At 42.1% G+C, this 24,262-nt stretch overlaps 1 protein-coding gene across 3 annotated transcripts in view; it reads left to right on the plus strand.

Annotated features, from left to right (window-relative positions):
* DICER1 (dicer 1, ribonuclease III) overlaps nt 1-24,262 on the plus strand; it is a 692,358-nt gene that overhangs the window by 111,028 nt on the left and 557,068 nt on the right. For all 3 annotated transcript variants that reach the window (XM_085626460.1, XM_085626459.1, XM_085626458.1), the window contains 3 exons: nt 10,679-10,847; nt 12,643-13,115; nt 23,525-23,657. In XM_085626460.1, the coding sequence (XP_085482586.1) occupies nt 10,679-10,847; nt 12,643-13,115; nt 23,525-23,657 (775 nt within the window). The remainder of the gene's footprint in view (nt 1-10,678; nt 10,848-12,642; nt 13,116-23,524; nt 23,658-24,262) is intronic.

Raw genomic sequence — 24,262 nt, forward strand, 5'->3', positions numbered from 1 at the left:
TAGTAACTCCTCCTTTTGCTTGCATTGCGCATGGTCGGCGACTCCATTGTTAGATTGCTTTTTTGCGCCATTTGGTTCGGTTGTGCGTTCCTCTTCTCTGGTAAACACCATCAATAGGATCCTTTTCTATCATCCGCCGATATTGTTATTGATCGAGATTCATTCTATTATACATCTAAAATCGTTTAAGAGATTCGATTCCATTCCAGGCCTTACCGGCCTTCGCCCTTTAGGGCACAAATTCACTTTCACATTTTTTTCTTTTACAGAAACTACTAAAGGGTATGAAACTGACACCTTTAAGTTCTGTCCTTCTTGTCATTCAAAATTCCCTCATACCGATTTGCACAAAGTGTGTAACTCCTGTCTCTCACAGGATCATCAAGAACAAAACTGGGAGGCCTGTAAATCCTTCAGCTCAATGAAGAGTTTTCGGGTCTGTAAAGCTCTAAGAATGCAAATGTCTCCATGCAGCATCAATGATACACTGTACATTTTCTCTTCGGAGGAACCAGAAACAGAGGCATATCAGTCAGCTGCAGATGAGGGTACTTTCAAGAACAAAGCTCTGACTCGGAGGCAGAAACACTTACACCTGGACAACAAACTGTGAGTAAACTGCCCCAAAAAGTTACACCCAAGGTACAAAAAGTTTGCTGTTGGGCCTCCACTGCCTTCGAGCCATTGTTAGCACCGAACGACTGATCACGAAAAGTATGACCTTCTCTCTGCTCCGGAACGAAAGTCAAAGACTACCGATCCAAAACAGCCCACCTCTGAATCGAAAAAATCTTCGGAGTCGAAAACAGATGCATCCAAATATTCAGTACCGAAACCTTCAGATCCCAAAAAATATTCAGACTCTAGCTCTAAATCTAAAGCCTCAGATTTGAAACACTCGTCACTCAGTTATACAGGAGATAAAATAGTCTAAAAAACATACAGTTGACCATTCTTCCGAGGAAGTTCAACCAGTCTTTGAAAAAGTGCAACAGCAATTGGACAATAAACAAAAACCTCTAGTAATTCATCCAGATACAGGAAGAATATTTACTAGACCTTCTCAAGAACATGTAACTTCTTCAACGAAAAGAAAACAGGCGGATAAAGCCACCAGTTCACTTAGGATTACTCCTCCTCCAATACCACATACAGCTTCACCTCAATAGTCTCCAGACCATGAGGATGTACACTCGGAAGGGTCAAAAGACACTTGCAGGGGATCGGTATGATGATGGTTAACACACACTACCCCCACAAGATGAATGGGATACATTTGACACAGATCCTCCTGATGATACGGATCCGGACCTTTATCCCTCTGGATCCTCTCCACCAGATGATACCACTACATATTATGAACAGCACATTTTCATAAGGTACCTTTGCATACTGAGCGAATCGAGGATGACTTTTTATTTGAAACACTTACCTCCACACAATAATCAACCCAATATCTATCAAGGTTAAATAAAAGGTATGCTTAGACATACTACTGATATGTTTAAAGAGCCCTTCAAATCTAGAATTATCAGTCCAAGAGTGGACAAAAAATATAAACTTTCCCCAACAGACCCTGCCTAAATTAGGACTCTGCTTACATCCGATTTCTTAATAGTTGCAACAGCACGTAAAAGAATAAACTCTCAAGCAACTGGTGATGCTCCACCACCAGACATAGAGAGCAAACATATAGGCGCAGCAGGGAAAAGGGTGGCAGCACAATCCTCTAATCACTGGAGAATTGATAACTGTGTAGGTTTGTTATCAAGGTATGTCAGGCCACACTGGGTTGAAATGGAAGACATTTTACAACATCTTCCAGAACAATACAAAAAACTAGCATTCCAAATTACATCAGAGGGTAAACCTAAATCAAACACAAACATAAGGTGCACCCTTGATTCAGCTGATAAAGCAACTAGGGGAATAAATACCAGCCTTATACTAAGAAGGCATGAGTATCTGGTTTTAAACCAGAAGTGCAACAAAATATTATAGGTCTTCCTTTTGATGGTGAACACCTTTTTGGTCCACAAGTGGACTCTTTACTAGAGAGTATAAAAAAAGTCAATGAGACTGCAAAATCAATGGGAGCACTACAAACGCAGTCTCAAAGGGGCACTTTTCGTCATTCTACATCTCGCGGAGCATCTAAAACAACATCCACAGACACATCCACCCCTTTTAATAAAATAAAAACAAATTCCCAAAGAGGATATTATAGAGTATAGTACTGGGAAAAAAATGACATGGGTCAAGGTAGAGGAGGTTTTAACAAACACAATTCCTCTCTTGCAACCAAACAGTGACTCAACTACCGTTCCTCCCCGATCACAAAGCACCTGCTGGGGGAAGACTACACCTGTTCTTTCCACAATGGGTAACATCACATCAGATCAATGGTTGTTAGACGTTATCCAAAAAGGTTATTGTCTGGAGCTAACCTCCACTCCTCCAAACATACCACCTTGTTTTTACAGAGTGTCTAAACAACATCAAAATCTGTTAAAAGAAGAAATTCAAGCTCTTAAAAAAAAGGAGCAATAGAATCCGTGCCAATACAACAACAGGGAAAGGGAGTTTACTCCCTTTACTTTCTAGTTCCCAACAAAGAAGGAACTCTGAGACCCATATTAGATCTCAGACTTCTAAGCAGGTATATCGTATCAGAACATTTTCATATGGTTACTCTTCAAGATATAATCCCACTTCTCCGAAAAGGAGAATTCATGACCGCATTAGATCTATATCTCAGATTTGCCTTCAACGGACAGCACTTTCAGTTCAAAGTGCTCCTGTTCGGGATCACCATGGCCCCCAGAGTATTTACCAAATGTCTGGCAGTAGTAGCAGCCCCTTTAAGGAGACAAAATTTACATGTATTTCCAGATCTAGATGATTGGCCGGTCAAAAGTAACTTGAATTACACATGTTTGAAAAGCACTCAGGCGACAGTTTACTGCACAAACTAGGTTTCGCTATAAATGCAGTAAAATCACACCTACAACCACTACAAGGACAGCCTTGCTTTGGAGCAGTTCTAAATTGTCAGACAAGTGCAGCCAGAATTCAGACTTTCAAAAATATGGTGCCATTATTTCAGCCTCCGAAACAAATATCTGGGAGAACAGTTATGCTTCTCCTAGGAACAATGTCTTCGTGCATAGCCATAGTATCTCATGCCAGACTAAGTATGCGTCCTCGACACTGAGCCTGGCCCAACAATGGTCTCAAGCGGAGGGTCATTTGGATGATCTAGTGTTGATCAGCCGTCCAGTTTGCCAATCTCTGCAATGGTGGAACTTCAACAAACTAGTACAGGGACAGCCTTTTACAGACCCAATTCCCCAAACAGCCATTACAACGTATACATCAATAATAGGTTGGGGAGCACATTTACAGGACATAACTGTGCAAGGGCACTGGACACACAGTCTGTCTCTTCTACACATCAGTCACCTAGAACTCTTAGCAGTTCATCTGGCGATGAAAGCATTCCTTCCTCACCTAAAAGGCAAGGTAGTTTTAATTAAATCAGACCACATGCCAACCATGTATTATCTGTAAAAACAAGGGGGTAACAAATCTCCACAACTGTCACTGCAAGCAAATAAAATTTGGAAGTTTGCTCTACACCAGTGTTTCCCAAACTGGGGTCCGAGGACCCCCAGGGGTCCGTGGCACATTCTCAGGTGGTCCGCAGGCAGCAGTTTTAAAGCACTACACAGTTCCTTGTAAAATTAGCAGTTTTCGAGCAACTATAAAAGTGTCCAGAAAATGGCAGTGATTAATGTACCTGCTGGAGAGAGATGAGAGTTTTGTCTAGTGGCAGCTTTGACTTATCTAATGTGACACAGAGGGTTAATATGCCTACTGCAAAGAACGTGTACAAAGCATTTTAAAAAACAGTATTTTATGTGCATAGGTCAGTGGGCTACTGATTTTGTCACAGAGATTCTTTTGTCACTGTGCAATTCATAAGGGACAATCGTAATCTAGCACAGTGTCCTATAAAGTATAAACAATCAAAGCTGCTTTCAAACTGCATGGTAAAAGTTAGCAACATATGTTTATTCCCAGTCTATCATTATCCTGATGCTGCTATGTTCCCACTTCCTGCACATGAACAATTTTGTAATGCCTTTTTGTCACTTCTATGAGTGCTGCCTAATGCAGCACACATGGAAGTTACAAAACGTAATTTTTATTAAAGATTGTTTATGTGCAGGAAGGGTCACCATCCTGAACATAAACAATCAAAGGTGTTTTGCTTTTTCCGTTGGAAAAAGCAAAAACGAGGAGAAATAAGGCATTTCTCCTCATTTCGCCAAGTTAAGACCAGGTTTTTCATGGTCTTAATTCTGGTGCTGTCTTCTATTTAAGCTGACCTTGTAAATAGAGGGCAGCATCAAAATCAATGGGTGTTGGAGTGAAACGCCCACTGCAACTCACACTGCCCACCTTTTTCACGCTAAGCATTGCGTGAAAGGGGTCCTTATTTACAAGGCAGCTTTAAGCCACAATAAGGCCCCTATTGCCACAGGAACATCGCAAAAAGTGATGTTCCCATGGCGATAGGGACTTGTAAATATGCCCCTAAAATCCTTAGTAATTTGAGTATTTGTTTTGTGTGCAAACGTTTGTTTATTTTTTTCGAATTACTGTTTTAATGTTTGAAATTTAAATCCTACAAATTGCTTGGGGGTCCCGGCTTCCAGTGGTGACTCAATGGGGGTCCTCAGGAGTCAAAAGTTTGGGAACCACTGCTCTACACTACAACATTCAGTTACTTACAGAGTACATACCAGGAGTAGACAGTCATCCGGTTGATCTTATTAGCAGAACACGCAGACAAGTCCACGAGTGGGAAATAAATGTACAAGTCCTACACCCATTCTTCCAACAATGGGGACAGCCAGACATTTGCAACACCACAAAACGCAAAATGCCAAAACTTCATCTCCAGGTTCCAATATCCACAATCCAAGGGTAATGCACGATGGATGAATTGGTCAGGGATATTTGCTTAAGCGTTTCCACCTCTCCCCCCCCCCTGCTTCCATTTGTCATTCACAAACTAAAACAGACATCCCTCATACTGATACTAATTGCTCCAACATGGGCCAGACAACCATGGTACACAACACTGCTGGAGATGTCGGTAGTGCCACATCAAATGATACCCAACCAACAAGATTCTCTCACGCAGAGCAAAGTAGCTATACTGCACCCAAATCCCATATCTCTCAATCTTGTGATTTGGCTCCAGAAGTCTTAGAATTCAGATATCTAAACTTACCCAAAAAATGTATGGATATCTTAGAAGAGGCAAGAAGATCCACAACAAGAGCATGCTATGCAGCAAAATGGAAACGTTCAGCTTATTACGCAATTTCAAAATGCAGGTTTGGCTTTTACCTCTTTTAAAGTACATCTTACTGCACTAGCTGCATATCTTCAGAACGGAGAACAAATTTCTCTATTTATAATTCCTGTAATTAAAGAAAGCTTTTTTACAAGGACTTCCACGTGGAGCACCACCTATACCAATGTTGAATTTAAATATTGTGCTAACAAGGTTAATGTGGCCACCATTTGATCCGTTGCACACATGTAATTTGCAGTTTCTTTCAAGGAAACTCGCTTTTCTGATTGCAGTTACCTCACTCGGAAGAGTAGGAGGAATTCAAGCATTACATTTAGAAGAACCAATTTTTCAAATACATAGAGACTAAGTGGTTTTAAGAACTAACCATAAATGCTTACATAAAGTAATATCACATTTTCACGTTACACAAGCCATAGCATTTCCTGTATTCTTCGCTCAACCAGAATCAGTAGCTGAAAGAGCGGTGGATACATTAGATGTCAAAAGAGCATTAATGTTCTCTTTCCGTAACAAATAACTATTTGTGTCATTTTCAAAACCACATCAAGGTAACACAATTTTCTAAATCGGGTATTGCACGTTGGATAGGTAAATGGATCCAAACATGTTATGCTAAAGCCAAAAGATCCCTCCCTATTTCACTAAGAGCCCATTCTCCCCGCAAAAAGAGGCTTTTATAGGAAATATTCCTATAGGTGATGTTACAACTGGGGGTCTCTAGTAAGAAAGGGTTTGCACCTTTTGTCCAAGTATGGACCGTTCTTGCTAGTCATTGTAAGGGGGATACACTTCTAAAATAACCCCTGCTCTCCCCCTTGGTAGCTTGGCACAAGCAGACAGGCTTATCTCAGAGGAAGTGGGTAAAGCATTTGTGCAAGCATACAGTTACACAGTGAAAAAACTACAAATGGACACCACACCAGTTTAGAAAAATAAGCAAAACTTTATCTAAACCAACAAGACCAAATACGACAAAATATCCAACATACAATACTGTAAAAATAATTACTTTGCAACATAACCTTTAAATTGCAGAAATATCGCAAAACCACAGTTCTTCCAATTCTGGAGCTGTGTCCGGGGCTACCGCGATGCTGAAAACGGAGTCTAACCGCTCTAACTGACCGCATCGGTATGGGCCAGCTCGATAGACTCGTAGACAGTAGCTTTCTCTTTGCAGCCGATCCCGTTGGTACGAGCGGTTGGGGTAACAGTCTCGGTTTCGGTGAAGTGAAGTGGTGCAGTGTGCTGTGCCCGCACAGTGCAGTGCAGGCAGCGGCTCGGTGACGGTAGTCCAACGGAGTCGGTGAGGCCAAGGCTAGCAGAGGAAGGCTAAGCAAGAAAATAACTACTTTCTAAAGTGGTATTTTCAAACCCAGAATGGAAAAATCATCCTCACTAAAGGATGCATCTTTAGATTCTGAGTTCAGGCATACTAAACTCCATTTTCCTATCTTGGTCCCATGGGCAGTCATACTTATAAGATGTCATAAGTAGACTCCCCATTCCATCCTATGGGACAGATAGCTTTTCAGTAGTGAAATACGTAATTGGCAGTATTTCACTATCAGGACATGCCATACACATCAGGGCATGTCCTACCTTTCACATACACTGCACCCTGCCCACAGGGGTACCTTGGGCCTATCTTAGGGGTGACTCACATGTAAGAAAAGGGAAGGTTAGGGCATAGCAAGTGGGTGCCCTTGTCAGGTCAACATGGCAGTATGAACTGCACACAGGCACTGCAATGGCAGGCTTGAGACCCTTTTGCAAGGCTGCTTGTGTGGGTGGTACAATCTGTGCTGCGAGCCGACTAGCAGCATTTGGTTTACAGGCCCTGGGCACCTTACTAGGGACTTAGCAGTAAATCATATAAGTCAATTGTGGACATCCTTATCCATAACATCAATTCACAGAGGGACCACTTGCACTTTGACACTGAACAGCAATGAAAATGCTTATGATAGATCAGTTAATCTCGAATAGTACACTTGGATGGAGTTACCAAAGAGTTTCAAACAGCCAAATGGACACTGATTTCTTTTTGATTTTTAATAACCTAGTCCCATAATCAAACATGCTCATTTCAGTTCATAAAAATCATCCTAAAATCCTTTCATAAAATCACCAAAATGTAAAATTTGAAAACCCTAAAAGCAGTAACAAGGCATTATAATATAAACAATCTGCAGCATTTTACCTTAGTACACTAATTAATTTAAATTTAATGTTAAACGGTATTACTTCCTTGGTTTAGTATTCCTTCTCTCCTTTTTTACAGGCTATATTAAACATTAGCCCATGTTGTACCAAATCAACCATGATTAATAATAAAAGGTATAAAAAAGCTGGTCAATAAGACGTAGTTAAAGCCATGTGAAATTACCTACTTCTGCATTTGAGAATTAAACGTAAACAATATATATATACTGCACATTGGTCTAACTGGACGCTTTGGCAAAGGACAAAAATTTCTTGTGTTAGAAAAAAACTAACCCTTCGGGAAAGACCACATGTAACAAAAAATGCATATCTTAGATTTGGTTAACAATTGATACTCAATGAGTTGTTGACTCTGGTCAAGTAAGGTTTCATACCCAACACTGATATTAAGAGGGCATAAACTCTTTAGTTGGATCAGCTCTCTAGTGATCTGTTGTCATACCAAAGAGGCTTTTCTTGATTTCTTCGAAAATCTTCTGGAAAGCACTGGCTTTATAGCCAGGGAATCCTGCACAGTCTTTCCAGATCATAGTTAATTTTCAGTTCAAAGACACCTTGGAATTATAATCTACATCGATGTATAACACAATAGGCCAACATGGTCACGTCCTTTAGAAATTTTAGGCCCAACTCCTAAAGGATGGAAACAGAGGGAATTGATTAAAGAAGTCAAGACAGATGCCTGAGAAACCTGTTTTACTTCCTCTGAAGATTAATTTCATGCATGCATCTCCATAGGTAACAGTGGTCAGCCCCGTGGATTTCTAAACAACTGACATTTGCTACAGAAGCTGTAACCTTCGTCTGATCCAGAAGCAGAATGCTACCCCTTGAGCTTGCATGAAATGCTGTCTTTCTATCCCAAAAAGATTACCCCAGTTTAAGCTGGTTCTGTTTAATATCCTAATTCTTAAAGTCCTCCCTGATGTTAGTATTCATCTAGATTTGGTTTTGACATATTTTGACCTAAATTCCAAACATGAGGTTTTAATAGATTGATGGCCAAATCATTTGTATAGGCCTCTTAACCTTGATTAATTCCTTAAAACGAATTGCCGTTATTTATAAAACAACAACAAACAATTTACAGGAATGTACTTTCTGCCCAATCATGTGGTGTCACTGACTTTTTTACCTATTGCTGTCATTTTATTTTAATTCAGTATTATATATTGACTTTACTATAGCAGTTTTACCATTAACACTTATTGAATTAAGAATTATTGGAATGCTACAAAAATAGATGCAATAAAGAAATTACACAAAGGAGAGATTGCCCCCAAACCACTCCCCCATAGTATCCCTTAATCTTTATCCCAGTACATTCCATACAGCAACAACCCAGTCCACGCAGAGTTTCTTACCTCCCCCTGACATCGAAGGCCGCTCCTAATTTATCAAGCTTCTGTTGCCTACCTTATTCCAGTTTTCATATAGATACTATCATCAGTACCAGAAAAAAACAATCCAAACCCAGAAAGGCTCTGAACTTCAAAAACCTCATTCAAGTTCAAATCTTTCACTCATCCACCCACCTTAGACACCAGCCTCTCCTCCCCAGCTGTCTTCTTCACGTCTGTAGATCTGTATTTTAAACGCTTCATAGAGATTGCCACACATTGGTAGCTAAGATGTTTGTTCTACTAATCTTATCTGAAGCTTGGTTGAGCGACTTCTTTCATCCGGTATTAGACTCTGCATATTCATTCCTCCGTCTCGATGGATGAGGAAAGCAACTAAGAGCTGTGCAAATCATTTGCAGGGATTCCGTACTATGCAATAAATTTAGATGTGAATAGTTCTTCACCGTGCAATGCATGCCCATGGAAATGAAATCTGCGAACTCACTTTACTCTGAATTCCACATCCACAGCCTCACAGGGAACAAGATCTTTTTTTCTTATTGAACATCGAAGGAAACACCTCATTGAAAACTCAAGCTTCTCCTCTGAGAATTTCTTCTTGGGAGAATATCCACTGGACCAAACCCAACACCCAACTGTGTCCATTTGTCACTTTTCTTGCAGGACAACCTGCTACCCTTTAACTGATCTGCTTACAAAAAGGGTTCCCAAATAGATCATCTAATTGCCATGAAGGGCCTTTAGGGAACTCGCATCTCAATCCTTGCGGATGGATTCCTCTGCTCTTTCACAAACTACATCACCCTTTTAGCACCCTATTTTCTTTGCCCGACCAAAACCTTGAGTTCGGGTGATACTCTCAATCATCTTCAGCTGCTAGTAAGCCTCAGAGCATCTTCACATTGTTCACATGTTTAAGCTCTTTTGGGGGTTCATTGACTAGGATATAGCCTACCCAGAGACCCAGCTTCATTGCTCAGACATTCCTGGACCAGCATCTGCACTCTCATGGCTGTTACACTCTCACTAATTGTCCAATTCTTTCTGCCACTTTTTTTCTCTCGGTCACTCTCTTTATCCCTGCTAATTTCTGCTACTCTCTCGGTCACTCTGTCTCGTAGTCACACTGTCAGTCTATCTGTTACTATCTTACTGGTGTAACCACTTTGCCACGCACTCATTTTACTCGCTGTCACACCCACTCACTGTAACTCATTCTCAGTCACTTACTCAGTTAGTCCTAACTGTCACTCACTGTTAAACACCTCAAACCCATGTCATTTAACATTTGCTACTTACCCTTTGCCTCCAGATAGTGCTGTTCTTCAGGTTCTCCACAACTTCTGAAGCTATGCTCAAGTGCCATTGGACTCTGCATAGAGACAGGAAACATGCCTATTTTACCCACAGTGCACATACATCCAGCACTAGTCATGAGACAAGACCCTAACAGTGGGGTGCAGATGAATACAGTTCTTATGATGAATGGAAACCTCTTCACAGCTGCCTTCTTATGAAACACTGATTTAAGTCCTACCCTTTGTTAACAGTCTGCAGCCAACAATTAATAAATAGAAAATTGAGACTCTATTCATAAATAGTATTATCTATCAATGGCACTCTTTCTGCTACCTCTTGTGGTATAATCAATTGTGTTTTTTTCAGTTTGCTTATTTCTTTGTTTCTGTCATCTAAGGCATTCCTGTCAGCCATGTGAAATTGTTGTGGATTGTGGACCATATGTTGATAAAAGCGGACTTTATGAAAGGCTTTTAAAGGAATTAAATGAAGCACTTAACTTTCTCAATGACTGCAACATATCTATTCAGTGCAAAGAAAGAGATTCTACAATCATTTCTAAACAGGTGAGTAAGGGTTTGGAGCCAACTTGTGTTTTTAATGAATATGTGGACTCAGACTTGTGGTATGATTGCTTTATAAGTGTTCTTGTTGTAACTTATTATGATAATTCATAAAACCAGTACTGAAAATAGCTTGAACAAATCTTACATGGTAAATCAGGTTTCAGGGTAGCGTATATAGATTTGGGCGTAGGTTCTGTCACTCCTAGTTTGACTTTAGAGTTGCTCAATCGACAAATTTGAGGCTTAGAAATTAGTTTGTAGTGATCAGAAGAAATATGTAAAAACAAACCAACACGTGTTTCCCGACCAAAGCATTATGTGTTGACATGTTTAGTGCTTTGGTCGCAAAAACACGTTTTGGCTTGTTTGGACATAAGATTTTAATTTTTTCTTGTCATCACTTCAAACTAATTTCTAAGCCTCAAATGTATTGATTTAATTGATTGCGCATAGTGACAGGTAAGTTCTCTACAAAACTATGAGACTTAATTGAGGATCATACCATTAGAGTTCCCTACCACTTTGGTGCTGTGAATTGTGTTATTAAACTTCTCAAAATATACTTTTAGTTAAACTTACAGTTAGCATCCATTTATACAGTCATCATGCTGCTTTTGTACAGCATCTGATTTGTTTGGACCGTCGGCTATTTCTTCACAGGCCATTTACCTTAAATAAAGGGTAAAATGGTTTAATAGAAGTGATAACGTAACACAAACAGATCGAGCTATTAGAACTGTTCTAATTAAATACAACAGTATAGTATACAGGTCTTTCTTCTTAATAATGAGATGCTGAATTATATTTTGGGAATCAAATGAGGTAGACGTTTGATACATATCGATGCTGTTATTGTTAAACATTTATTACCTTCAATTTTCCATCTTCCAATTGAATTAAAGCCAATCGTAGGAAGTTGCCGTAAGTATTTTTAAAGTGCACCTGCCTCATGACTGGTCTCGTGGCAATAGCAGAACACATAAGTAGAGTAGGAAAATGTGAAGTTTCATCTGAAATAGAAAGTAGCCAGGTTATCAAGCTGTTACTGACATTTAAATGGATCTCTATGCTGGTAATCTGCGGAGTTATAATACTCTCTACGGGAAACATCAAAACAGGAAAATACATTTTCTTACTCCCAAAAAAAAAAGCCAAAAAGAATTTCAGGAGTGGTTGAACTAGGAGCAGTGGGACCAGCAGAGGGTCTGTTGCAAGTTAAGTAAGAGACTTATGCTACGTAGGTCCCTTACCATGTTGTGCTTGTTGAATGCAGAATTCATTGAACAGGATTTTTTAGAGAAGAGCAAGAATAAGAACCTATTCTTTGGTTCCCAATCCGTACCATAGCTGTACTACCTCCACTTTTTCGATGTTGTGTCCTGAGGGGAATCGAAGTCCAGTATTTGTAAAGCGCTAACAATTACCCGAGGGCATCAAGGTGCTGGGGGCCGCCAGGAAGAGTAAGCCAGCTATTGTCCAGAGTCATATGGTGCTGAGCTGATCTGTGCCGGCGTCGGGGATCGAACTGAGAGCCCCCGTGTTCCGGAGTCAGCCGCTCTGGCCACTGCGCCACACCTTTTCCCGTCACTCATGCAACATATTGGAATCTAAGTCGTCTTTTCATTTAATTATTCTTTTACAATTTTCACAGCTTTACTGTAATTGAGGAAAACACTGTTCATTCAATGTACAAGTGTATTTCTATTCTTGTAAATCATGGTTTCTTTTGTTTTTAATGGTTTTACATTTTCTGCATGAAAATGTGTTTTCAGAATTGTTTTCCCTTTTGTTACAGATTTTATCAGACTGCCGGGCAGTGCTAGTTGTTCTGGGACCCTGGTGTGCAGATAAAGTAGCAGCCATGATGGTGAGAGAACTGCAGAAGTATATTAAGCATGAACAAGAAGACCTGCACAGAAAATTCTTGTTGTTTACAGACACTTTCCTAAGGAAAATCCATGCACTGTGTGAAGAGCACTTCACTCCCGCCTCTCTTGACCTGAAATTTGTAACCCCCAAAGTCATAAAACTGCTTGAAATTTTGCGAAAATACAAACCATATGAAAGGCAGCAGTTTGAAAGTGTTGAGTGGTATAACAATAGGAATCAGGATAATTATGTGTCTTGGAGCGATTCTGAAGATGATGATGAAGATGAAGAAATTGAGGAAAAAGAAAAACCAGAGGCAAATTTCCCTTCCCCTTTCACAAACATTTTATGTGGGATTATTTTTGTGGAGAGAAGATATACAGCGGTAGTCCTAAACAGGTATTTTTACGAATGTTATAAAATATATCTTGTTCGAAATGTTTTAATGGGTGTATTATATGAACTCAAAAGTATGATTAAAACTTGAATACAGTTCACTGTTTCATATTTGTTTTCACACATTGACACCAAGAATGTGATGTCCCAGGTTTACTAATATATAAAAGTTTGAGGTATCTAGTTTGTTTCTTCTGAGCACATGGATGTGTTTTCTTAGTTTGCATGTGAAAGGATAAGAAATTCTAAGCCAACCTAATTAAAGTACACATTTACATATTGGCGGACTAAGTGCCATTTAGAGGTGAGGTAGCTGCTGATTGACTGCCAGTGGAGCCACCCCCTGTGGCCAGTTAATTGGTAGCGACCCAGGTTCCACAGGGTGGGTGGCGGCCTTTGTCTCAGAAGACATGATGGACCTGGCCCTCAGTCACAGGCAGACAATTCATCAAGGTCATTTCTGCATAGATATAAACCCATAGATTGAGACTTAATTGTTGAGAAAGGAAAAAGAATGACTTGTAATAACAACCTACCCAGCGTTGATTCTGTCGACAAGTGCTTTCTCTGTGTTGGAAGAAACACTTTTTTTCTAAATTTAATCCTCCACAGTGACAATCCTATTTAAATGGGTGGTCAGCCTATTGCAGGATGGGGCCTTTGCTATCCGAGTGGCCTTTTCCAACTGCCCAGAGGCTTCCAAGTAGCGTCTAGGTGATCCTAACAAAAATACAGAAATGCTGTTTTTTTTAAAGATGAACAACAGACAAAAGGATTTTGTCCCCCATTTTTTATTTATTTTTTTTGCATATTTTTATAGCGCGAACTCGACCCGAAGGTATTGGAGCGCTTTACATGAGCATCGTATTTACATTACACATTCAGGCACAGGGAGATTAAGTGATTTGCCCAGAATCACAGGATGTGGACGCGACCTCGAGGCTCGAACTCTGGGTTCGAGGCATATGAGCTGCAGATTATACACTGTGCATAGATCGCCATCTGGTGTTGGGCCCGGATGTTTGCAGTTTGTTTTTCCTCTTGGAAAGTCTTTGGAAGTCACGAGGTCGGTGACTCCTCCTTTGGTTCGTATTGCGCATGGGCTTCGGCTCCATCCTCAGATTGTTTTTTTCCGCCAACGGGCTCGGATGTAATACTTCGCGCTCCGGTTCCAAACTTTTCCAGTTCAATGATCGTCGAAAAATCCTCGCTCATCGAGATTCTTCAGATAATAAATCATCTTAATCACCTTCTCTTTGACACTTCTTCGATTCCGGTCGTCGACGGCGGCCTTCGGGCCTATCCCGGCTCCGGTCTTGGCTGATGGAAAGAACTCCCTTCAAGAAGTGCCCTCGATGTGGGTCCAAATTCCCCCACACCGATCTTCATGAGGTGTGCAACCTCTGCCTCTCCCCTGAACACTAGGCTCGAGACTGTCACGCCTGCAAGTCTTTTAGATCGAAAAAGATTATTCGAGATCGATGGGCCAGACGCAACATGGCGCACTCCTCGACCTCCGCTCCAGTCGACATCTTCGGGGACGACGTCGAAGCTCCGGGACAGCAGAACATCGAAGAAGATGTCGACTACCTCGTCAGTGCTTCCGAGGCCGACGACTCAGATGTGGAGGACATCACCCCGGCGCAGAGGGTCGTGAGTACTATACCCCCTCCCACACCCGCGCCGATACACAAAAAGGCTTCGGTCACGCCTTCGCGCCTAGGCAAGACCAAGGATACTGCTTCTAACACCCCACCTTTGGGCCCGGTAAAGAAGCCTACTAAGCCTTCCGGCAGCTCGGGCTCGAGCCAGCCTACCAGCGGTGCCGAAAAACACCCTTCGGCACCGAAGAAAAAATCGGCCTCCACCTCCACACCGAGCTCAGCACCAAAGCCCTCGGTGTCGAAACCCGCCCTCTCGGTGCCGACCAAACATCATAAGGCCCTCGGCGCCGACACTCCCGTGCCGAAGCCTCTCTCGGCACCGAACAAAAAATCAGAGGTCCCGAAAAAGCACGGCACAGACAAGCCTAAAAAGCCGTCGGCCCCGAAAACCTCGGCGCCGACCGAACAACCAGTGTCGCAAGAACTTTTCACACCGGATCCTATGCAAAAGACACTTACCAAGGATCCAAAAACTGGACATTTGACACTGTCTTCAAAAAAGAGACATTTGGACAAACCAGCTCCACCTCCACCTCCAAAGAGGAAGGACACTGCTACCGCCCCTTTCAGAGTGCCTTCCCCACCTCCTCCACCCCCTCCACCTTCCCCACCTCTGCCTCATCACTCTCCGACCCTGTCTCCAGACCATGATGATCAAGGGGACCCTTACTACGATCCAGCAGATGTGCCACAAGACCCCACCCCTACTGGATCCCCAGACCCATGGGATGACTATAACAATCCGGACATCCCAGATGTCCCACAGGATGACCTTTATCCATCTAGGCCATCCCCACCAGAAGACTCGTTAGGTTTTCACCACCTGCTACAGAGGGCGGCACATTATCACGGGGTAGAGCTACATACTGACCCACTAGAGGAAGATTTTCTCCTAGACAACTTTGATACTGCACATAGGTCTACTGCTATACTACCTATGCTAAAAGGATAATCAAACCTGCACCAGAGGTTTTTAAAGACCCAGTCAGGGCTAGGGTCCTAAACCCACGTATAGAGAAAAAATATAAAGCTGCCCCCACAGATCCTTCATACATTAAAGGCCCTGCACCACTGGATTCCTTAGTGGTATCTACAGCTACGAAGCGTTCAAATTCTCAGGCGTCAGGCGAAGCACCACCACCTGACAAAGAGTCCAAGCTCCTAGACGCATCAGGGAAGCGCACTGCGTCACAAGCCGCCAATATATGGCGTATCGCCAACACTCAAGCGCTATTGGCCAGATACGACAGAGCGCATTATGATGAGTTAGAGACCATCATGCACCATCTCCCTGAAAAATACAGAAATAGGGCTAATGAATTGATTCAAGAGGGAAAAACTATAACTAATACCTCTATACGATGTGCCCTAGATGCGGCAGATACAGCCTCCAGGGCCATAAACACCAGTGTCCTCCTCCGTCGCCACGCCTGGCTAAGAGTTTCAGGTTTTAAACCTGAGGTGCAAGCCTCCATATTGAACCACCCATTCGATCAACAACATTTATGTGGTCCAAAAGTTGATGAAGCCCTCGAGAAGATGAAGAAAGAAACTGATACGGCGAAATCCTTGGGAGCCCTACAGTCACACACTCCTAGGCGCTCCTTTCGCCGCTCTTCCTTTCGGGGCATGGGTAGAGGCTACTCCTCAGATAGCGCATCCACGTCCTACAAATCCCCTCCTCAGTCTACCTTCACAAGGGGTTATCAAAGAGGCGGCTACAGAGGCAATAATAATAAAGGCAGAGGCAAGACAAATACCGCCCGCTCTGCCACACCGCCTACCCAATGACTTTCCCCTGCTCCCTCCAGACCATTCCACTCCGGTCGGGGGCAGAATACAAAATTTCCTTCACGTCTGGGAGACCATCACCTCAGACAGATGGGTGACCCAAATTATTCATTCAGGGTACTGCCTAGAATTGACATCTACCCCCCCCAAACATTCCACCCAGGCAACGCCCAATGTCACAAGAACATGCCACGTTATTAAAACAGGAAGTAATCTCCCTCCTGCAAAAACAAGCCATAGAGCAAGTCCCCATCAATCAGCAAAATTTAGGGGTCTACTCCCTGTACTTTCTGATTCCAAAAAGAGACGAGACTCTACGACCTATTCTAGATCTCAGACCTCTAAACACTTACATACATTCAGACCATTTCCACATGGTAACCCTTCAACAGGTTCTTCCACTCCTCTCCCACAACGACTTTCTCACCACACTGGACTTGAAAGACGCATACTTTCACATCCCAGTACACCATGCTCACAGAAAGTACCTCAGGTTTGTAGTGGGCGGGCAACACTACCAGTTCAAGGTGCTCCCGTTCGGGGTCACAACAGCACCAAGGGTATTCACCAAGTGCCTAGCAGTAGTTGCGGCACACCTCAGAAGACAGCACATTCACGTCTTCCCATATTTGGACGACTGGCTAATAAAAGCCACGTCCTACGACCAATGTGTGCACCACACCGCCGCTACAATCCAACTACTTCACCAGCTAGGTTTCACGGTGAACCACCAAAAGTCCCACCTGGTAGCATCACACACACAACAATACCTCGGTGCCACCATAGACACCTCAAAAGCCATAGCCTATCCCAATCCTGCCAGGATTGCAAACATACAGGCTCTGCGTCAAAAATTCATACTTCAACACTCTCTCCCAGCAAGAGTGTTTATGCAACTTATAGGGATGATGGCCTCTTGCATTTTCATAGTGCCTCATGCAAGACTCCAGATGCGTCCAATCCAAGAGTGCTTAGCGCGCCAGTGGAACCAGGCCCAGGGGCAACTGACAGATCTGGTGTTGGTGGACGGTCGCACCCATCGCTCTCTGCAGTGGTGGAACACCACAAACCTTTCCAAAGGTCGACCGTTCCTGGACCCGGTTCCACAAATAACCCTAACAACAGACGCATCGCTCTCCGGCTGGGGAGCTCATCTGTTACATCTCACAGTGCAGGGCACATGGACGCCGCAACAGAAGTTACTCCACATCAACCATTTGGAGTTACTGGCAATCTTCCTAGCCCTAAAATCCTTCCAGACGCAGATTTCAGGCAAGGCAGTCCTCATTCGCACAGACAACATGACTGCCATGTACTACATTCAAAAACAGGGGGGCACACACTCTCCACAGCTCTCTCAATTAGCACAGAGCATATGGAGATGGGCAATTCCGCAAAAATAAATTCTCCTGGCCCAACACGTCCCAGGAGTCCAAAACACCGTGGCAGATCTGCTCAGCAGACAAACGCAACAGATCCACGAATGGGAACTTCACCCACAGGTTCTTCACCCGTTCTTTCAGAAGTGGGGGCATCCTCAGATAGACCTCTTTGCCACCCACGAAAACAAAAAATGCCCAAACTTCGCCGCCAGATATCCACACCCATTGTCCAAAGGCAATGCGATATGGGTGAACTGGTCAGACAAATTTGCATACGCTCTTCCACCTCTCCCACTAATTCCATTAGTGGTGCGAAAGCTACAACAGCATTCCCTCGCGCTCATCCTGGTAGCTCCAACATGGGCCAGACAACCGTGGTACACCACACTACTGGAACTCTCGGTAGTACCACACCAAAAGTTACACCTCTCACCATGCCTCCTAACCCAGAACCATGGAGAGATCAGGCACCCGGACCCAGCTCAGCTCAACCTTGCGATCTGGCTCCTGAGGTCCTAGAATTCGGATACCTTAACCTTCCCCCTGATTGCATGAATATTATCAGAGAAGCTAGACGCCCTACTACTAGGGCATGCTATGCTGCAAAGTGGAAAAGATTTGTTGTTTACTGCCATAACAACACAATCAACCCTCTAAATGTGTCCATCATATGTTACTTGCTCCATCTACAAAGGTGTAACCTAGCATATACATCCATTTGGTTACACCTCGCAGCAATTGCTGCTTACTTACAGAACAGGCAGCACCTATCGCTTTTCAGGGTGCCTGCCATCAAAGCGTTTATGGAAGGCCTCAAAAGAGTAATTCCACCCAGAGTACCACCCTCGCCTGTCTGGAACTTGAATATAGTTCTCACAAGGCTAATGGGACCGCCTTTTGAACCATTACATAAATGTGAGCTGCAATTTCTCACATGGAAAACAGCTTTTCTAGTGGCCATCACTTCCCTTAGAAGGGTTAGTTAAATACAAGCACTCACTATACAGGAATCTTTTCTCCAAATGCATCAGAACAAGGTTGTACTCCGCACCAACCCAAAATTTCTACCCAAAGTCATTTCTCCCTTCCATCTCAACCAGTCGGTAGAATTACCAGTCTTTTTCTCACAACCTCAAACCGTTGCGGAAAGGGCTTTACACACACTGGATGTTAAAAGGGCCTTACTTTACTACATCCAAAGAACACAACCTTTCAGAAAAACCAAACAGCTATTTGTCTCTTTCTCTCCACCACATAAAGGCAACCCTATTTCTAAACCAGGGATAGCTAGGTGGATTGTAAAATGCATACAGATTTGCTACCACAAGGCAAAACGAACGCTATCTGTTCCCCCTCATGCCCACTCTACAAGGAAGATAGAGGCTTCTATGGCTTTTCTAGGGAACATACCATTAGATGACATCTGCAAAGCAGCGACATGGTCAACACCGCACACTTTCACAAAACATTACTGTGTAGATGTGCAAACCAAGCAACAAGCTAGTGTGGGCCAGGCTGTACTAAAAACACTGTTCCAAACAACTGCAACGGATGCCGGTGGTCGCCGCTAGGGTTGGGTACTGCTATATAGTCTATGCACAGTGTATAATCTGCAGCTCATATGCCTCGAACGGAATATGCTACTTACCAGTATGCATCTGTTCTTGGCATGTAGAGCTGCAGATCTATACACGCCCACCCGCCTCCCCGGCTACCTGTATCCGTTCCAGTCTATCTTATTTAGATACAACACACATGGGTTTCTTTACTGTTATTACTACGCTCCATCTTTCCCTGCTGGCGAAAAACAATCTGAGGATGGAGCCGAAGCCCATGCGCAATACGAACCAAAGGAGGAGTCACTGACCTCGTGACTTCCAAAGACTTTCCAAGAGGAAAAACAAACTGCAAACATCCGGGCCCAACACCAGATGGCGATCTATGCACAGTGTATATAGATCTGCAGCTCTACATGCCAAGAACAGATGCATACTGGTAAGTAGCATATTCCTTTCCAGCACCAAAGTCGGCAGTTTAAGCCAACGTACCACATCCTCTCCCCATTGTGAAATATTTTCTCATCCTGCTCTTTTGAAATAAAAAATGGGTTTGCAGTGCTAATCTTTGTTTGCACCATGGCTTGAGTGTCACTTTAGCATTGTGGTTTTGCTTGGTCTTTCTATCACTTTTGACAAGGATTTGACACCAATTTAATTCTCACTCAACTTTGTGTTTTTCCCCCTTGAAACACATATATTTTTTCCTTTGAAACACATAGATAGATAACTTTCTTGGGAAAAGAACATAGATCATACAAAACCTACTATCAAGCTGCAACCTTGCCTGCACTATGAATTTGAATTGTAATTTCATAGTAGCACAATATCTTAACCGTTATTATGCCCTTATTAACCACCAGATTTTCAGTTACACCTCAGCTAAAGCTATTGTATTTCCTAATTATAGTTGAAAGCAATTTATTTTCTCGCACTGTGTTTATGCTAAGAATGTGAAGTACCTTGTAAATGCATTATATTGAACATGTAAATGCCAGAGCCTGAACAGTATCGTGGTGCTCGCATTTTATGTTGTCACTAATTAACTGGTCCTTTATTCGCTGTGGTGCTTGCCCTTCCAGGATTTTAACCTGTGATCTGTTGTTTACAGTTCTCTCTGTAATATATACTCCACTCATTGATCAATTCTACCAGTGGTGCTATTACAGCCACCGATTATCTTTTGTAAGCCACCTTATCGTAGACAGAGCTGATTAACTAGTTAGAAGGGCTGAAGCACTCCTATAATTTTGCATTTCTCGAAATACCTTTGCCCATTGAAATATTAAATTAATCTCTATCTTGCCCTCTCATCTTTGACTTCAGCCCCTATGGCCTTCCGCCAGAAGGTTGGAAGAATTGGGAGCAGATTTGGCCTGCCTTGGCTGTGGTGCTGATTTTGAGCAAATTATTGAGACTTGGCTGAAATAGACCTGTGATGAAAATACAGAAAATGGTTAACAACTAGATTGCTAAGAGAAAAAGGGATTACAGGAGGAACAACAGAATACATGGGAAGAGGGGGGATGAACTATGGCGTGGAAAAGGATATCAGAAAGTGATAGACAAGAGGGAGAATGAAGGGAGTGAGTAGCGTGAAGAATATGGAACAAAAGAAAGGGGGAGATGGAACGAAAAAAGAGAGGGTATAGCCGAAGAAATAAAATTGAGGAGAGAATACACGGAGAATGGGAAAAACATAGGAAGGAGAACGAAAAGTGCAACGGAACATTATGGAAAAGCTTTTTTTTTTTTTTTTTTGAATGGCCAGGGGTTGGCAAAGGATTTGGTAAATGGTAGCAAAATAGAAGGAAGAACAAGGTGATAATGCAAGGAAGCCTTCTACAAACGTGAGATATGCGAAAAAAAAAAATACTAAATTAAGGTATTAGGAGTTCAAACATACAAACTTTGAGGGAGCTGATAAGGAAAAGTATAAGGATCCAGGAACATATGTGGGTGAAAGATTGATGCAAGTGAAAGCAGGGAAATTGAGAGATGTACGTGAAAGAAAACTCTAAGAAGATAGAAAATCTTGCAGAGATGGGGTTGTCGAATGAGCGATTTAGACCTGGAATTAATTGACAATCTTGGAGAGATAACATAAGCTAAGCATACTGATGGAGAAGAATATGGCTGTGAGTGGTGAAGGTTCAGGCAAGGGGGAAGAAAATATGCAGAAGAGATGTAAAACAAATACACGGATAAGTGATTCTAGGTAAGGATGGAGATTAAATGAGCACTGCAAGAGAAGTAGCTGAGTGAATGAGCGTTCTGTTAATGGAGTTAAGAGGGCTACACATGGATAGAATATGCTTGAAGGTGAGAGGGAATCAGGAAAATATTAAGGTACGAGAATGAGAGTTGGAGGAGGAAGTGAGATGGGTAGAGACCAGAAAGAAAGTAAGTAGAGGTGTGTGAATGAGAGACCAGTGGCAAGCAAGAAAAAATATTGAGAAAAGAATAATTTTCCATACTAAAGTTATAGGTATCTAGATTTTATTAAGACACCATTGCACGTTTTATGCTTTATCTTTACGTATAAACTCTGTATGAAAAAGAACATCTCTGTTCTAAATAGAGAGGCTATAACGTCCAGAATTACATATTGGGATTCTCTGAAGTTAAAAGTGGAAAAAACACTCCTGCAGTAGGTGGTCAATAATACTTCCATAGGTACGCAGCCCACCATACTTGCTCCTCCACATTGCTGCTAAACATGTTGCCTTCCAATTCTGGAAATCCAGCAGAATGGCTAGGCCATGACTGCTCCACAGCTTAGAACAAATCTCCATTATCCGTACCACCTGGGCATTTTTATTTTCTCCATGTAGGCAAAACAGTTCAGCTGCACACGTTAGATCCTTAAAGATCAAAACAAATGATAGCCCTTTTAAAAAACAGACCCTGTCACTTTAACTGTACAACGTCCCTATTGCAAAAACAAATGAAAATCAGCGGACCATAATCCATTCAAAAATAATATAATAAAAAATGCAAGCATTCCACCTTCAAGAAGTTTTGTTTTTACCCATGGCATTATAATTCTCTCCTTAATATCTTTAGTTGGATCGAAACTTTTCCTCTAAGTTAGTGTGGATAATTGCTGTTTTATGGCAAACCTGGAGGCTAATTTTATGCTAGTTTACAAATAAAAAACCTCTTCGCCACCCTGGCACCCGAAGACCATTCAACAGCTTCACAGCCTATATGATGTCTTTCCAGTCTAGTTCCTATAATGAAAGGTTTTGGAGGCCATTTTTCCTGCTTCTGAATGGTTGCCAAATCCAACCGGAGATGCTTAAGGGTTAAAAATCAGATAATGAGTTTTTATAACATAAATCTAACCATGATTTCACTAGATCAAAATCATCAGCTGTTGCCCGGTAGCTCACATCTAAAGTGTCTACCTCATACCTCCTTAAGGCATCTCACTACACACGGTCCCTCATTAGTCTGACATATAAAAAAATACTATGGTTCAGAGTTCCCAAGCACCCCTCCCTGAACCCGTTGAACCATCTATATTAATGTGTGTAAGACATCACCACCCTATAGAAGTTCACTCTTTGATATTTCTTATCTCTTTCTGCAAATTGGTAAGAATTTTCAGAACATGTACTATAGATGAAGACGCAGGGTACATCATGCTTCTAAGACACTAACTCAGCAGAACCAGAGACCTGCCCTATTATGTAGGCAGATGATGAACGCTCCCTGGGCAGTACCTTAAATGTGAAGTCTCCAGCTAATCTAGGAAAACAAATGTTTTCTTAATCTCCAAAGGTTTTGTGAAACAGACACAATATTTGCAGTTGTGGTGGGATAAAATGCAGAGAGGCAGCAAGGGACTGAAGTGCTGTCACAGAAAACACTGGCTTTGATTTTATACCTAGCCATTGTGTCTTAGTTGTTGTGGGAGAAGCTGTACGTTGGCCAATGTAGTGAAACAGGTGACTAGAAATTGTTTTTAATTTTTATTGCTGGGTTAGCAAATAACATGTGTGTGATACTTTTAGGTTAATAAAGGAAGCTGGCAAGCAGGATCCGGAGCTGGCTTACATCAGTAGCAACTTCATAACTGGGCATGGCATTGGAAAGAGTCAACCTCGGAACAAACAAATGGAAATGGAATTCAGAAAACAGGAGGAGGTAAATTACATTACATTGAGTGTGTAATAAGGCTGACTTAAGCATTCCTTTCAAGCCATTATCTTAGTAACTTTATATTGGTTGTGCATATTGGTAATGCAGTTGTTTGGCGTTAGTGTGAAAAGAGATTTCTATGCACAGCCCAGATACAGTTGAACCATGTTGAAAAACTAGTTAACCCTGAAGTTAGACCCTTTCATGCTGCATTCTTCAACATATGCTTATTCAATATTGAGATAGTCTGTGATTGAACAATTGGTTTACAGTGCCAAGCAGCGGAGGACTGTTAGTGGACTACAAATCAAATAAGACTAAAAGTCTTTCAAAGGAGTGTCTTTAAGATGACAGTGTATCATTTTGCCAACCAAGTCCGCGCTTATTTTCAGAATTTAATATAACTAATAAGCACAATATATTCTAGTTCAGTATTCAAATAAAATGATTATGTGAAACCACAATCTAGAATGTAGTCATCGTTGTACATAGCATGTCAGGGGCATACCTTGTGAAGTATTTTAACTTAAAAGAGCTGGTAAGGATTTGTTTTTGGGTCACACTCAGGTTGAGTGCTTATTTGGCCATTCAGGCCAAAGAAGCACTCAAAA

Source organism: Triturus cristatus, chromosome 9, assembly GCF_964204655.1.
Source record: "Triturus cristatus chromosome 9, aTriCri1.1, whole genome shotgun sequence".
Taxonomy (NCBI): domain Eukaryota; kingdom Metazoa; phylum Chordata; class Amphibia; order Caudata; family Salamandridae; genus Triturus; species Triturus cristatus.